Genomic DNA, 13454 nt, shown 5'->3' with positions numbered 1-13454 from the left:
GCATACTGTTAAGCTCATATATAGTCTCCCCCTAGTGGCTACTTGGGGGACAGAATCTCTATTAAATTCACCTTCATCACCTTATCTCTTTACATACTTACTGTGTCAGACATTTACTGAGGAACATTGACAAAAAACTAAATGACTTAAACCAAACAGAAATAATTAATTACTTTAATTGCAAAGAGTGGCTCATGCCCTCTTCCCTTGTTCTGAGCTCTACTTTAAGGAATAAGTGCAGGAAACAGCGGAAAATTAGGGTATAATGCTTTAAACCTTCAGTGCAAATCATTCTATATTCAGGTGTATGCATTTAAAAAGAAAACTTTGTATTGCTGACATAACTGAACTAGTTCAGAATTACAGATATTACACATCTCTCCATCGTAACATGCTTGATTACCCAAATATTTTCAACTATTTTGTATTCATTACAATAAACCACCCTGATTTCATACTCTATAGCTATAAAATAGCAACAAATCCTTCATGGTATAACGCATGGTGTATTGGAGGTGAGTTGTGTGATGTGTTTTGTTTGAATCAACTTGTATTTAAGGTCATACTGGTCTGCACCTTGTTGTGTGTGTGCTCTCAATGAAAAAAAAAAAACGAAACACAACTAAATTGCATATATCAAACGTTACACCTTAGTGATTATTTCACTTGATGCATCTCTACACATAAACCACATACTCCCTCCGGTGGCGCGGTGCTTGTCTATGTCATTTGTGCAACATGTAAGCTATTGGGGCTGTGCAATATGTTAGTTATGCAATACATAGTTATTGGATTGTTCAATATGTCATTTGTGCAATACATAGGCTATTAGGGGTGTGCATTATCTCATTGTGCAAGGGCTGTGCTACATTTGCAGTGAATGCAGCCGACAGGGTTGTACAATCAAAAACTGCCATTGGAAGAAAGAGTTAATGTGCTTACTATATAGGTACCTGTCTAATTTGAGAGCATGTGTTGTGTTGCATGAGAGTATGTGTTGAGAGATGTTTATTTTCGGTATTTTGTGTTGTCTTTGTAAAGTTGCTTGCATGGACTCCAGAAATAGTGATGTTTACCAATCTTACTCTTTTGTTATCCTTTTTTTTGTCACTCTGACTACATAAAACAACATATATGGCATATATGGCAACACACACAATTGTATAAGCACTACCTCTGCCTTTTCACTTGTTTAACCCAAAAATCTATTGATCGACTCCAGACTGTCCAGAACTCAGCTGCCAGGCTTTTAACCAGAACAAAGAAATATGACCACATTACCGCTGTTTTAGCTTCGTTACACTGGCTCCCAGTATGTTTTAGAATTGACTTTAAAATTTTATTGATCACTTTTAAAGCTCTTCATGGCCTCTTACCTTGTTATATTTCTGACCGTTTAGTCCCATACACACCAGCACGTACCTTGAGATCCTCGGGCAGAGGTCTGTTGTCTGTTCCAGAGTCTCGACTGAAAACTAAAGGGGACAGAGCGTTTGCTGTCAGGGCCTCGAGCCTCTGGAACAGCCTGCCCGAGGAAATCAGGTCGGCTGAGTCAGTGAACTCTTTTAAGTCCCTTCTTAAAACATACTTTTATAGGAGAGCCTTTTTACTTTACTTTTTTATATATATATTTTATATTATTTTAAACGTGTATTCTAGTCTTAAGTAACTTTGTAACTGGTTTTTGAAAAGTGCTCTATAAATAAAGATTATATATTATATAACTTATGTGCATAGAATTATATTTATACCATTAAGGTGTAAAACGTCCTCACCCCCAGAATTTTGAGGTTCAGGTCAAAAAGATGATTCAGATGACAGGTGGATCAAATTAAAGCTCAAAGTCATCTAGAGAATGTGTTTGGCTTCAGCAGCACTCACCAATGTGCTGCTCCAAACCATGCATCTTCAACCTGAGGGCTAAACATTGCCCTTTATCATACCTCGTCACCAGGTGTAATGTCGTAGGGAATGACCACAATTATGTGGACAACAAAGTGACTAGAAGCCGCCTTGCTACCTCAGGTAAATGTCCTCTTAGTTCACAGCCAGAGCTTTAATTTCAGGCGTACTCTAGACACTGGTCAGGTGAGCAATGATAGGGTGAACAAGGCTACCTTGTAGACTGTGGCCTTGAAGTTACAAACAACCAGTGTGTGGATTTTAGCCATAGTTGTGATGCTGTTGCTAACAAAATAACCAAGAAGTCTTTGAGTTTTAAAAGACATATAGCAACATCCAAAATTTGGCAATGATTTTGTGTGCAACCTTACCATAAGCTTGAAGTTGCATTCACATTATATACCTCCATATTCATAGGTCACTACTCCATCTGTGCAGAGTGAAGACAAAAGTGGGAAAAAGATGAAGATACATTTTGGGATTTAGAATCCGTAATCTAACTGCAAGAGGCTGCAATTATGCTACTTTGTTATGACTGTTTAAAATGCACTTTAAAATTCTAGTAATTTCTGCACATTGCATTTATTAATAAACACTAGAACGGCAAAATGTTCTAGTTTGTTGACTAATCTAAAATTTCCAACTCAATATATGTAATGTAACTGTATTTGTAAAGGTCTGAGAAGAACTTGGCTAAACATAAATGTTTTGCATTATGGCAATTAGAATCTTCAGAAAGAAAATGTTCCTTTTTGTCAGTAATGTGTTGCCCTATAACAAAAACATAACTTGTATGTTTAAACTTATAGATATGTACAGTAATAATTACATTTTGAGTTGAAAATCTTTCAAAAGTAGGCCTAACGTTACTCTATAATAATAATAATAACTACATTTTTCAAAAAACATGTTGCAAAGTGCTTTCACAAGTGCAAAGACAATATAACATGCATAAAACAGATAAAAAGATACACGATAAAAGCAAGAAAACACAACACTTTATTAAAATGCAGTAAAAAGAAAAGATAATGTATGCATATGGATACTGCATGGTATCTGAAGTCAACAATTTTATCAGTTATTTATCAAGGAAAATTCTAAACATTCAGTTACCAGCTTTTTTCGGTTTTAAATCAAAATGTTAGGTTGTTGTTGTTTTGCCATTTCCTTATCTTCTAACCAAACAATCCGACTTCACAGTTAATTGATTAATTCTAACAATAATTTACTCAGTGGTTAAAGAAAAGACTGGGTAGATGCAGCCCACCACTTTGGTGAGGTTCATTATTATCTCCTCCCAGTCGGCGATCTCGAACCCAGTCATCTTGGGCTGCAGCTCGGAGCCCGGATGCGCCGCCATGCCGACTCTCTCAGCGAATGGAATAATTTATTCACCAACCTGTCTCACACTGGGCGACTAGGAGTTGACTGAAGAAGTCGACAAGACAGTTTGGTGGACAGAGGAGCGTTTTATCGCGGACAGACGAGGACGCAACACCCGCGCTGTGTTCACTTGTGTGTGCTTGTGTTGTGTTGTTGCGGGGACACTTGTGTGCTAGCTACGCTAACGTTAGCTCGAGTCGAGAGAGTGCGCGGTAGTGACAGTCCGGCCGGAGGCGGGGAGAACTGTGAGGTGAGACTGTTACTTTGATGGTGACTACACTGTTGACTGTAAGCGAATATGTGGCCATCTGCTTGATAGTATCACTTTCATAAATGTGACTTGCGGTGAGAGTGAGGCTCGGGCAGCAGCATATCGAGGTGGGCTTTGACTGGTTGTCTAATAACGCTTTTTTTGGCCGGAGAGGAGCTGAACGTTTAGTCGACGTTTCAGTCTTCTGGCCCGCGATAGAGAAGCTAGGAGCTAGCTTGCTAACTAGATAACTATGCAACACAGGGAGTGCTAAACTTTTCAGGTCAGTAACCTCCGAGTAGACACACTTTAGATGTCAGATCCCTAACCTGATAATGGCGTAGTCCTAGAGACTCTGCATCTAAAACGGACACTTTCTTGTATCATTGTAACACTGTTAGGAAATGACACTGGGAAGTAAAGGGTTATTTGATAACGTGACGACTTGAACTTAAACTGACCCTCTTTTTTTAAGTGTGCAGGTCCATGGACTTAAGTTTGAGTCAAGAAGCATAACCTAGTAGTTGTGTTAGTATGAGTGACTTTACTTTGCAGTTGCGAGTATGTGATTGCATCAATAGGAAGGCACCTCATTTTATGTAAAATTGTTCACCATACTACACAAAGTTTTTAATTTGACAGATGTTTTCTTTGACTTTCAGATCCAGAAAAAAATTCCATGTCTGCATCAGCTCCGGAAACCAAAAGAGATGTCTGTTGATGAAGATACTGTAAAAACTGGCAGTCCACAGGCCAGCTCGGCGCCGTCTCTGCAGCTCTCAGAATGCACCGGAGGTTACAGCAAGACATCTGTGATGGCGGAGGGTACCGCAGCCACCCCTGATTTTGCAGCTGCTTGTCCTGTCCTGGGAACTGCAGCCGCGCCAAAACACAATTGCACGACTGACACGCATACCCACTCAGACGATGCTGAACAAAGAGCCAGAGGGAACGAGAATAACATCAATCGCAGGAGCACCTTACATCATTCCAAACAACAGCAGCAAACGAAACTAACAAAGCGCCGCAACACAGCAAACGCTAGTTTCAAGCATCCAACATCTGGCAAGAGGAGACGAAGGGCCAACTCTGAGAGTGACTCTGTCCTGCCTACTAACTTCCTTCTGGGTGGGAACATTTTTGACCCACTGAATCTCAACAGCCTGCTGGATGAGGAGGTCAACAAGGCACTGAATGCAGAGACCCCCAAATCCTCTCCGCTGCCAGCGAAGAGTCGAGACCCCGTGGAGATCCTCATCCCCAGAGACATCACAGATCCGCTGAACCTGAACAGCGGGATAGCAGGCGGCAGCTTTTTAATGTCCCCCTACAAGAGTGGTGGCAGGAAGAGACACCGCAACAGACACCATGGAGGAGGTGGTGGTAGTGGGGTTTCAACCACACAGATCAGCCTCTCAGAATCAGCAAAAAGTGAGGTTAAAACTGGCACCTCTACACCACTTCCAGGTATGTTAGCCTCATGCTCTGCACTAGATGTCTCCAAAGAGTCAAACAGTTTTTCCAGTGTCACAGGGGATTCCCATGAGCACTCAGCTGACAGCTCAGCCAGCTGCAAGGAGCAGATGACATCTGTATCTATGGAGGACTCCACTTCTTCCATGTTGGGGGGGCCGAACCATCACACAAGCAGACGCAAGCGTAGGCGCAACTCTGGCAAAATGGAGCCCCCAGTGACCCATTCCACACCGATTGGAAAGTCAGGATCTGGAGACAGGAGTTGTGGCACAGGGGGGCTGAGAAATTCTCAGTCCTTTCACACACCAAAGTGTGGTCCCAAGACGGGGCCAGGAGGTCGCCAGCACCAGCAGCCCCACAATCAGGCGAAGGAGCAACAGAAGAAGTTCCAGTATGGGAACTACAATAAGTATTATGGCTACCGCAACCCAGGAGCTAGCGAAGACCCACGGGTACGTGTGCTTCGTCCAGAATGGTTTGAAGGTAAAGACGTTCTGGATTTGGGGTGCAACTCAGGCCACCTAACACTCTATATTGCCAAAATGCTAAGACCTGCCCGCATACTGGGCCTGGATATTGACAGTGGTCTTGTACATGCGGCGCGTAAAAACATCAGACATTATCTGTCTGAACTGCAGACCCAAGAGGCCAGGCGTGCAATGCAGAGCACTAAACTGGAGGAGAGGAATGGAAATGGCACAGACAAGAAGCACAGTGAAGCCGAGAGCAGGGTTGAAAATGGGAAACCAGTGAAAGGAGAAAGTGGCCCTGCAGAGGCTGTAAATGACAATGACTCCTGTCACGCAGATGAGGCAGGGGCCCAGAGGCAGGACAGCAAAACAGAAGAAATGGAGCAGGGAGATTGTGATTCACCCCCTGCTGATAACTCTGTGAGCTGCTCTTTTCCTGTGTCCCTGCGGATCTCCAGGGGGCCGATTGCTGCACCTCCACTGACAGAAACATCCACCACACGGCCGGGGGAGTTCCCCTCAAATGTGTCCTTCATCAAGGTAAGACCGCATTCTCTGTGAACATTTGGTGGCAGCATGAATGAGGTTGTCATGTTATTTCATCTCGGGAGCCTTGATTAATGTAAAAACTAAATCTGTATTTCACAATTAGCCACTGTCTGCATCTTATATATTCATTAATTCAAACGGCATGAGTAAAGCAACTAGCCGTTATCCGTTGTAAAACATTTTATAACACACCCGAAAATACTTACTAGAAGAGTAATGCATGTTATGGGAAACACTCTGACAGACACCCACTTATGCTCCCTGAAACCTGATAATGATAATTGTCTTGCTTCTAAATAGGGATAGCATTGTCACAGCACAGTCACTTTCACTATAGCATGCAGGTTGCACCATGTAGCTTATCTGGACAAGACGCACATGGTATTAACTTACCAGGCATTGTTGGAACATTCCTTACTTTTGGGAATTTAAGATCCATTTGGGAATCACTGGAAACTTTGACAAATTAATTACATTACAATGCAATTGTTGTTTTGTTCAACAAAAGCTACTCTGCTCCTCAAAAGGATCCTCTGATAAGTTAAGAAATATATAATGTAAATAAATAAATAAAGCAGTCATGTTGGCCATATTCTTTTATGGTTAGATCCTTAAATAAGGAAGCATCTGCATCAGTTTCATTTTCAGAGGCACTTTATTTGCTGTCATTATGGATGGAGTTTTCCTTTAGTTTGTCCATCTTTACATCGTTTTGTGTGTCGCACACCGCACTGTGTGTGGTTCCTACCAGAGGCACACAATTTTCTGAAGCTGCCGGTGATGTTAGGAAGTGAAAGATGGAAGCAGCAAAGAGGAAGCAGTCTGTCCTTGTCATCAGGCTGATGTTGCGATGTGGCTGGATGCATTTCTAATGGCATCGGCCTATTGTGTGACACCTTCGGTTGAGAATTTAAGTACTATGAAAGTTTTTCTCCTATAAATATAAAGATTTCTCATCGACTGTTTTATTAATGTAATAGTCTCTTCACTGGCTTTGTGCCTTACAGGCATTGTGTAGGCAGCTACATGAACTGTTTAGATGTATCCATAGTGTTTCTGTATGAAAATCGATGACTGCCTCCTCCCTTCTATGAGCATTAGAGATCATGGCAGTGCAGCAGAGCTTTTTGCTGTAAATGAGAGAAAAGCCTTCAAACGTACAACATGCCAGAAGGAGCACAGGTCTGACTCCCTCAGCCTGCACAGTACACGATTGATTGGAGGGAGAAGGCTGCCTACCTATTTGTTTGGCAAACCTACCCTGGTGTCAGGTTATAGTGTGGAAAGTTGTAGGGAATCATGTTTGATTTAATATAGCAGGTGCTTTTTCTTTTTCACCAGTTCCCACATAATTAAATTGCCAATAATTGTTTCATTGATTACTAGGAACATTTTAACCCTTTTATTACCCTTGATGGCTGTGTGATAAATCAAACCCCACCTGTGCTTTTCCTGATACGACATTTCAAAATGCCTGCTATGAGAAAGGTGTGTTTTGATAACCATTTGTAGGATGGATTTAAAAATCTTAAAGCTTCTCAGTGTTTTGGACGTCACTTTTTATTATGCATCCTCTGTCCAGTGCATTTGCTGTTTCTCATTCTCTCCTGAAACTTGTCTGATATGCAAGTGATGATTTTTTAAAATGAATGGGTGGATCGGCACATCGCTGCACTCTACTGCCCAACAGACTCAAAAGCAAAGGATAAATCTTTATGAAGGCCATTCAAATAAGATTTTAAGATACCAGATTCTCAGCTGTGGCTGTGACCCTAATGTTATGTTTCAGAAAGTCTTTACTTCATTACCGTCATAGCACTAAGTAGCACAAAATAGTTTGTCAAGGCCACGTTTTTCTCACCACAAGCCCTTCTCTCCTTTTAGGCTAATTATGTACTGGAAAACGATAATCTTCTTTTGACTCAGCGGCCAGAGTACGATGTGATCATGTGCCTGAGTGTTACCAAATGGGTTCATCTAAACTGGGGAGACAGTGGCCTCAAACGGCTCTTCAAGAGAGTCTACAGACATCTTCGTCCAGGAGGCATGTTCATCCTGGAGCCACAGCCCTGGGAGTCGTATGTGAGGAGGAAGAAGCTGACGGTAAGAAATTGAGATGACAGGATTTTAAAGATTGGTTTTATTGGCTGAAATATAAGAAAAAAATGTTTTCCCTCTCACTTGACAGGATAATATTAGCAGGAATTATCACAGCATCCAACTCAAACCTGACCAGTTTTCATCGTATCTTACAACTGAGGTGGGCTTCACCAGTTTTGAGCACCTTGGGGCCCCCAAGTGTTCTATAAGAGGTAATTCTCTAATATGTCAGATCAAATTCATGCATTACATGTTATTTGCCAATGTAGCTTGATGTCATGTTTAACTTGTTTTCCATCAATTAACAGGTTTTCAGAGGCCAATCTACCTATTTCACAAATGACCGCTCCTGCCTTGAAAATCATTGAATGTGAGTAGCCTAAACTACCACCAGCCAGCCACCCTGGACTGCAAGGAATCATCTGAAACCTTAACAGATACTCCAGCTACTCAGATGCTGAAGATAAAATTCAGAAAGGGGGAATGGGACCAAAAGTAGAATTCATTTCGTAAAGATGAGATCTGTGGAGAAGAGACACCTATCAGAATCCTCTATGACTTCAAATCCTTAAAAACGTATTGGACAAACTCAGATAGGACTCCACAATGCATATCCTGGAGCCAAACGTCACAGTTTGGCAGACTGTGGAAGAGGTGCTCATCTGATCGTTTCTTTGGACTATCCTAGTGCTAATGATGCCTCACTTTGATGCATGGCCATAACATGTGTTTGAATATCTGGCCATATATCTTTACATTCATAACTTTGTTCTGGGCCACCACACCACAATACATTATACATATTAGGGTTGGACAATAGGGCAGACTTTTCCAATTGGCCACTTGAACTCTCGTTTGATGGTGTATTCACCTCATTAGCTAAGTGACCAACTGTGTGTTGTATCTTCAAAGCTGCAGTAAACCACTGGTTTACAAAGCCACTAAACAGATCACACTGGAGTGCAGGTAATGTGTTTTATGCTTTTAGGATACTGTGCAGGCTATTATTGGATGAAGCATCATATTGCCGGCTCCATTCCAACTACTAGTGGCATAGAATCTGTGTTCTTAGTAGTTAAACATTTGCATCACTTTTTAAAGCCCTCAATCCTGGTGCTCCATATATACGAATGAACACATTTTGGTGAATTGAAACCAGCCAAACAAATTCCATCAGCCATAGATTCAGTCCATAGCTAATAGCTGATGTATCTGTCCCATCGCCCAACCATAATATATATTTGTTTTGTCGTTACGTCGCAAAGTAGACTCAGAGCTGAATGAACTTTAACCTGTTAGAGCTGTGAAAATGGACAACGTGGAAATCTCCTAAATTGCACAAACCTAAGATCCTATGAAGTGAAAAGTGGTGCACGATGAGAGAAGTGCACCCAAAACAGCCAAAATTACAAACATCGAATGAAAGTGAATGCTTACCCAGTGCACAGCCAAGATGTTTTCATGTTATTGTCTCCTTTTTCTTTATATTTCTATTTCCTTTTTTTTGTAACAGTTGTCTTTTAAAACTGTCATGATAAATGATGGTGTAGTCATCTGATATTAGTTTCTGTCATTATGAAATGGAGACATCATTTAGTTTTAGCAGGCCTGCTGCCACTGGGCATAGCACTTAGTATTGTATTTCAAACCTGACATCAGCTAAAATGTTTTAGCTGTTTTGAATGTAAACTTTCTACAAACCTTCTGGCCTGTTTAATTTACTTGAGCGTTTGAACTGTTTAGGAAGCAACAAATCACTTCATGGGTTCTTTAAGCCTTTTTGGTGCTCCATCCTAAGGGTAGGGGGCACATTTGAGCTGTGATGACACCCAGGTGTTGGTTTAGCTCAAACTAATTCAGCACAGAGACTACAAGGACTATTTTTCACTTCCCAACATCATCATGAGCTTGCAGTGATCTGTTTTATTTTTCTAATGACAGTTAAGCCATAGTCCTACCTTTTATATGTCGTTTACAACGTCCTACATGAGGTGCTGACTGAGAGTATAATTGACTGTAAAATTAACAGCAATGGCCTGTTATTAGAGAGTTGCTACAGCATTTTCAGTGCTGTATAAGTCTGACTCGTGCATTGGTTTGTGTGGTCTGATCATCAGCACTGGACAGCCGTTAATTCAAACAGTATCAGAATCTATTGCAATGCTTTTCTAGCTCCTGAGTTGGACACGACCTCTGTAAGGCTGAACAAAAATTACATTTGTAGAAAATGAATACTTACTAAAAGGAATGAAATATATCCATATGACTTTTTACCAAATTGAACTATTCTGTTTCTTTTGAAGCGCTGCCAAAATATTTTATGGTTCTTTTTTGATTTAACAAAATATGCTTTCATCATCCTAATCTTTGGCCTAAAAGTCAGTCTTTGTGATTGTACCTTATTGGTGTGCACACCGGGCCAGATATTACTCATCTACCCCATATCAAGTTGCAAGGACAGAAAATGTTCCCTTTTTTTGTGACTGGTTCATTTATAGCATTTGGCATACTAGGGTAGGGGATGATGGAGAAGATGGATGATATGTTTCTATTTTAGTAAGTGATCAATGTAAATAAGTTTGCAAATTTTGTTTTACTGTTGATATTACGTTCATAACTGCTATTGTCATTTGTCAGTGTGTTTTTATTTTATTTTTTTTTGTCCTCTTTTCAAATGTTTGCTGCCAAGTTGTGAGCGAGGCACAGGTCAGAGTTTTTAATCCTACAACGGATCGCTAATCCAGTTCTGTAACAACAAATGAATATGTATGTTGCAAAGTTCTGATGTGTTTGCTTTGTTCTGTCCTGGCAGGCACACGGATTGTTAGATTGGCTCTTTATTTTTTTATAAACTGTTTGAAAGGAGTGTTGTTGTCAATGCACTCTCATTTCACTTCATTTGATATGCTATGGACATTTTGAAATTCTTCAAAATGGAAAACATTTGAATACTTTTTCCATCAAATTTTTTATAACAAGTTGTGGAACATTGATGCACCTATAAAAGGAAGCTCCAGGTTACACTTTGAATTGGCCTAAACCTTGGGTGTCCCATCAAACACAGGGCACCAAATCACATCTTCCTCCTAAGCTAAGACAATCGGATTCTCAGGCTTAGATCAGCCCACTGATGTCATTTCAAGGGCATTTTGCTTTTTGCATTTTTAACAAAAGTTTTTCTTCTGGTGGGTCACATAATGAGCATTATATTTGAAAAACCAATAGTTTAAAGCTAATTTGTGCTTTGCCACAAATGGTAAAGATTGCACCTTACTGTGTCAGCAGAGGTATCTTACAAGATTTGGCTTGTGAGTCCAGGTATCCAAGGTAAAGCATGTCTTTGCTGGAGATGTGAAATTGCATGTCCTATACAGTGCTGTATAAACTATTTGTACTCCCCTTGAGGTTTTGCACAAAGTTATTGCTAATACTATTTAAAATTTATTATTCTCATATCTAATTTGTGTAATGGTAGCGTACAATACAATTTTGTGCAATATTTGCTCTTCAAAAGTGCAATTCCTTTTGACCAGCAAAAATCAATACCATCTCATTGGAATGAATTTGAAAGTGTAGGATGTATTGAAGTTAAGAGTGTAGTTTTGAATGTGGAAGCTTTAGGTTCCAGGTATTCATGTTGCAAAAAGAACAAAATTTATTATGAAACGATAAATTGCAGTGAAAGCACACCCTATTTTATTTTTACACCTTATTGTATTTTATTTATTGTTACACATTTACATGTTTTGTATTTGCAACTTGAAGACTGGGGTTCCATTCTATTATATCTACACATGGGTTTGTTGAATTACAGCATTCAGTTATCTGGCTTTTCATTGCGAGATCGAGCTGTTGTGGGTTTTCTGTAAACAATATTATGCAGATAATTGGGTAATCATGCTTTGTGCAACAGACCTGTGGATACCACAGAATGTAAACATCACATTCAACACTATGCTCTCATTTTTAAAATTTAACTCATCCTATACACTATAATCCCAGTGATTTCTTTTAACAGCAGAACCATTTTCAATGGCAGCTAATGTTTAAAACCCTGGAGCTACAACCCACTTATAAGCTTTGAGCAGCATTAACAATGACAAGGTCAAATATTTGTCACAACCACAATAAATCCCTAACAAAATAACTTACCTTTGCGTACCTGCTTCTCATTTATTGGAAGTTTTCTAAGATGAAAGTACCAAACTGTTGTGAAATAACTGGTTTTATTGAACAAAATAATGTTAACAAATGCTCAAACTCAAGGGGTGTAGGATTTTCACCATTGAATTTGCGCTGAAATGACTCGAGGAAATTTAAGTCGCTTAGTAACGTTACCTTTTTGCAAGTTGATGTTTTACATGTTCCTAAACTTTCCTAGAATCGTGTTTCTGGAAAAACTATCACCCTCTCGAAGCTTTTAATTTTTATGCCTCTGAACAACAAGATATATCTGAATGTTTCTCTGTGTTTAACATTTTAATTGATTAAAAGTGGATCCAGATTTGGTGGTTCGGTATTTGCTTATAGTTATTTAACTGAAATGTAATTTTTGGGTGGAAGTAGGTACAGACATTAAAGGTGGAGTAAGGGATTCTGGAGAAATCCAACCCCATGACAAATATGAAATTGAGTGACACATCAAGTAATGCCAGGTTTTAGGTTCGCAAACTTTGGCGAGAGCTGCTAGCTAGCGAAGCTAACATTACGAGAGGACGAGATAGTTTCCCAGAGCCAGCACACCAGCTAAGCAATTGTGTGTTAAATTTTTATGTGTATATTTACATTAAGGGGAGCCTTGAGATAAACTATGCAATTGTTTAGAGAGAAAGATTTTTTTTTTTATATAGTTTTTGGTTAAAGTAGTAGTTAAAGTAGTAAAATGCTAGATTAGTATGTCTGGCGTAAGATGTCAACTGTAGGTATTTATTTTACATTATATTATGTTACCATAAGCATGGCCATCTCCAGGATCCAGAAAACCCCAAAAAAATATTATTTTATGTGTCAGCAAATAGACATTGAGCTTGGGGAAGGCGTCTTACCTCAAACTACCCTACTCACAACTCTCCTGCTACTAAAGCTACCATCACAACAGCAGCATGTCTTGGCAAACTTGAAAGTAAGTTGAATGTCAGTGGGCAAGTCATTTAACGTTACCTGACACACAAATCATGGCTGGAATAGTGATGTGTGGCAGGATGGCGGCCACTATGTTTGTTTCCCTTTTATAGAGCCAGGGCTGTGCACAAACACCAGATTGAAAAATTTCACTTTATGCACAACATACTCTACCACATAGGTCTAACACGATGAGATGAGTC

General features: G+C 40.0%; 1 protein-coding gene across 2 annotated transcripts; it reads left to right on the top strand.

Moving 5' to 3' along the window:
* The first annotated feature begins 2977 nt into the window (after positions 1 to 2977).
* On the top strand, positions 2978 to 12279 carry mepce (methylphosphate capping enzyme). Of its 2 annotated transcripts, none has more exons than XM_038708420.1 (5): positions 2978 to 3535; positions 4198 to 6021; positions 7915 to 8133; positions 8219 to 8342; positions 8439 to 12279. In XM_038708420.1, exons 2-5 carry the CDS (start codon positions 4246 to 4248, stop codon positions 8471 to 8473), a joined length of 2154 nt encoding a protein of 717 aa, XP_038564348.1. In that variant the 5' UTR covers positions 2978 to 3535; positions 4198 to 4245; the 3' UTR covers positions 8474 to 12279. The 2 variants fall into 2 exon arrangements, with proteins under 2 accessions (XP_038564348.1, XP_038564349.1); XM_038708421.1 differs by lacking the exon at positions 2978 to 3535 and adding an exon at positions 3548 to 3663.
* Positions 12280 to 13454: the final 1175 nt, after the last annotated feature.

This window comes from Micropterus salmoides, unplaced genomic scaffold, assembly GCF_014851395.1.
Source record: "Micropterus salmoides isolate LMB-PRFRI ecotype aquatic unplaced genomic scaffold, ASM1485139v1 Ms_hic_scaffold_9, whole genome shotgun sequence".
NCBI lineage: Eukaryota > Metazoa > Chordata > Actinopteri > Centrarchiformes > Centrarchidae > Micropterus > Micropterus salmoides.
Note: the sequence above shows the minus strand (reverse complement) of the source record. Positions and strands in the feature narration are given on the sequence as shown.

Bases quoted from the DNA above. Each gene is read 5' to 3' on its own strand.
- mepce (XM_038708420.1), top strand. From the start codon at position 4,246: ATGTCTGTTGATGAAGATACTGTAAAAACTGGCAGTCCACAGGCCAGC. The intron at 6,022-7,914 runs GTAAGACCGCAT...CTCTCCTTTTAG, and splicing joins CAAATGTGTCCTTCATCAAG to GCTAATTATGTACTGGAAAA. The intron at 8,134-8,218 runs GTAAGAAATTGA...CTCACTTGACAG, and splicing joins TGAGGAGGAAGAAGCTGACG to GATAATATTAGCAGGAATTA.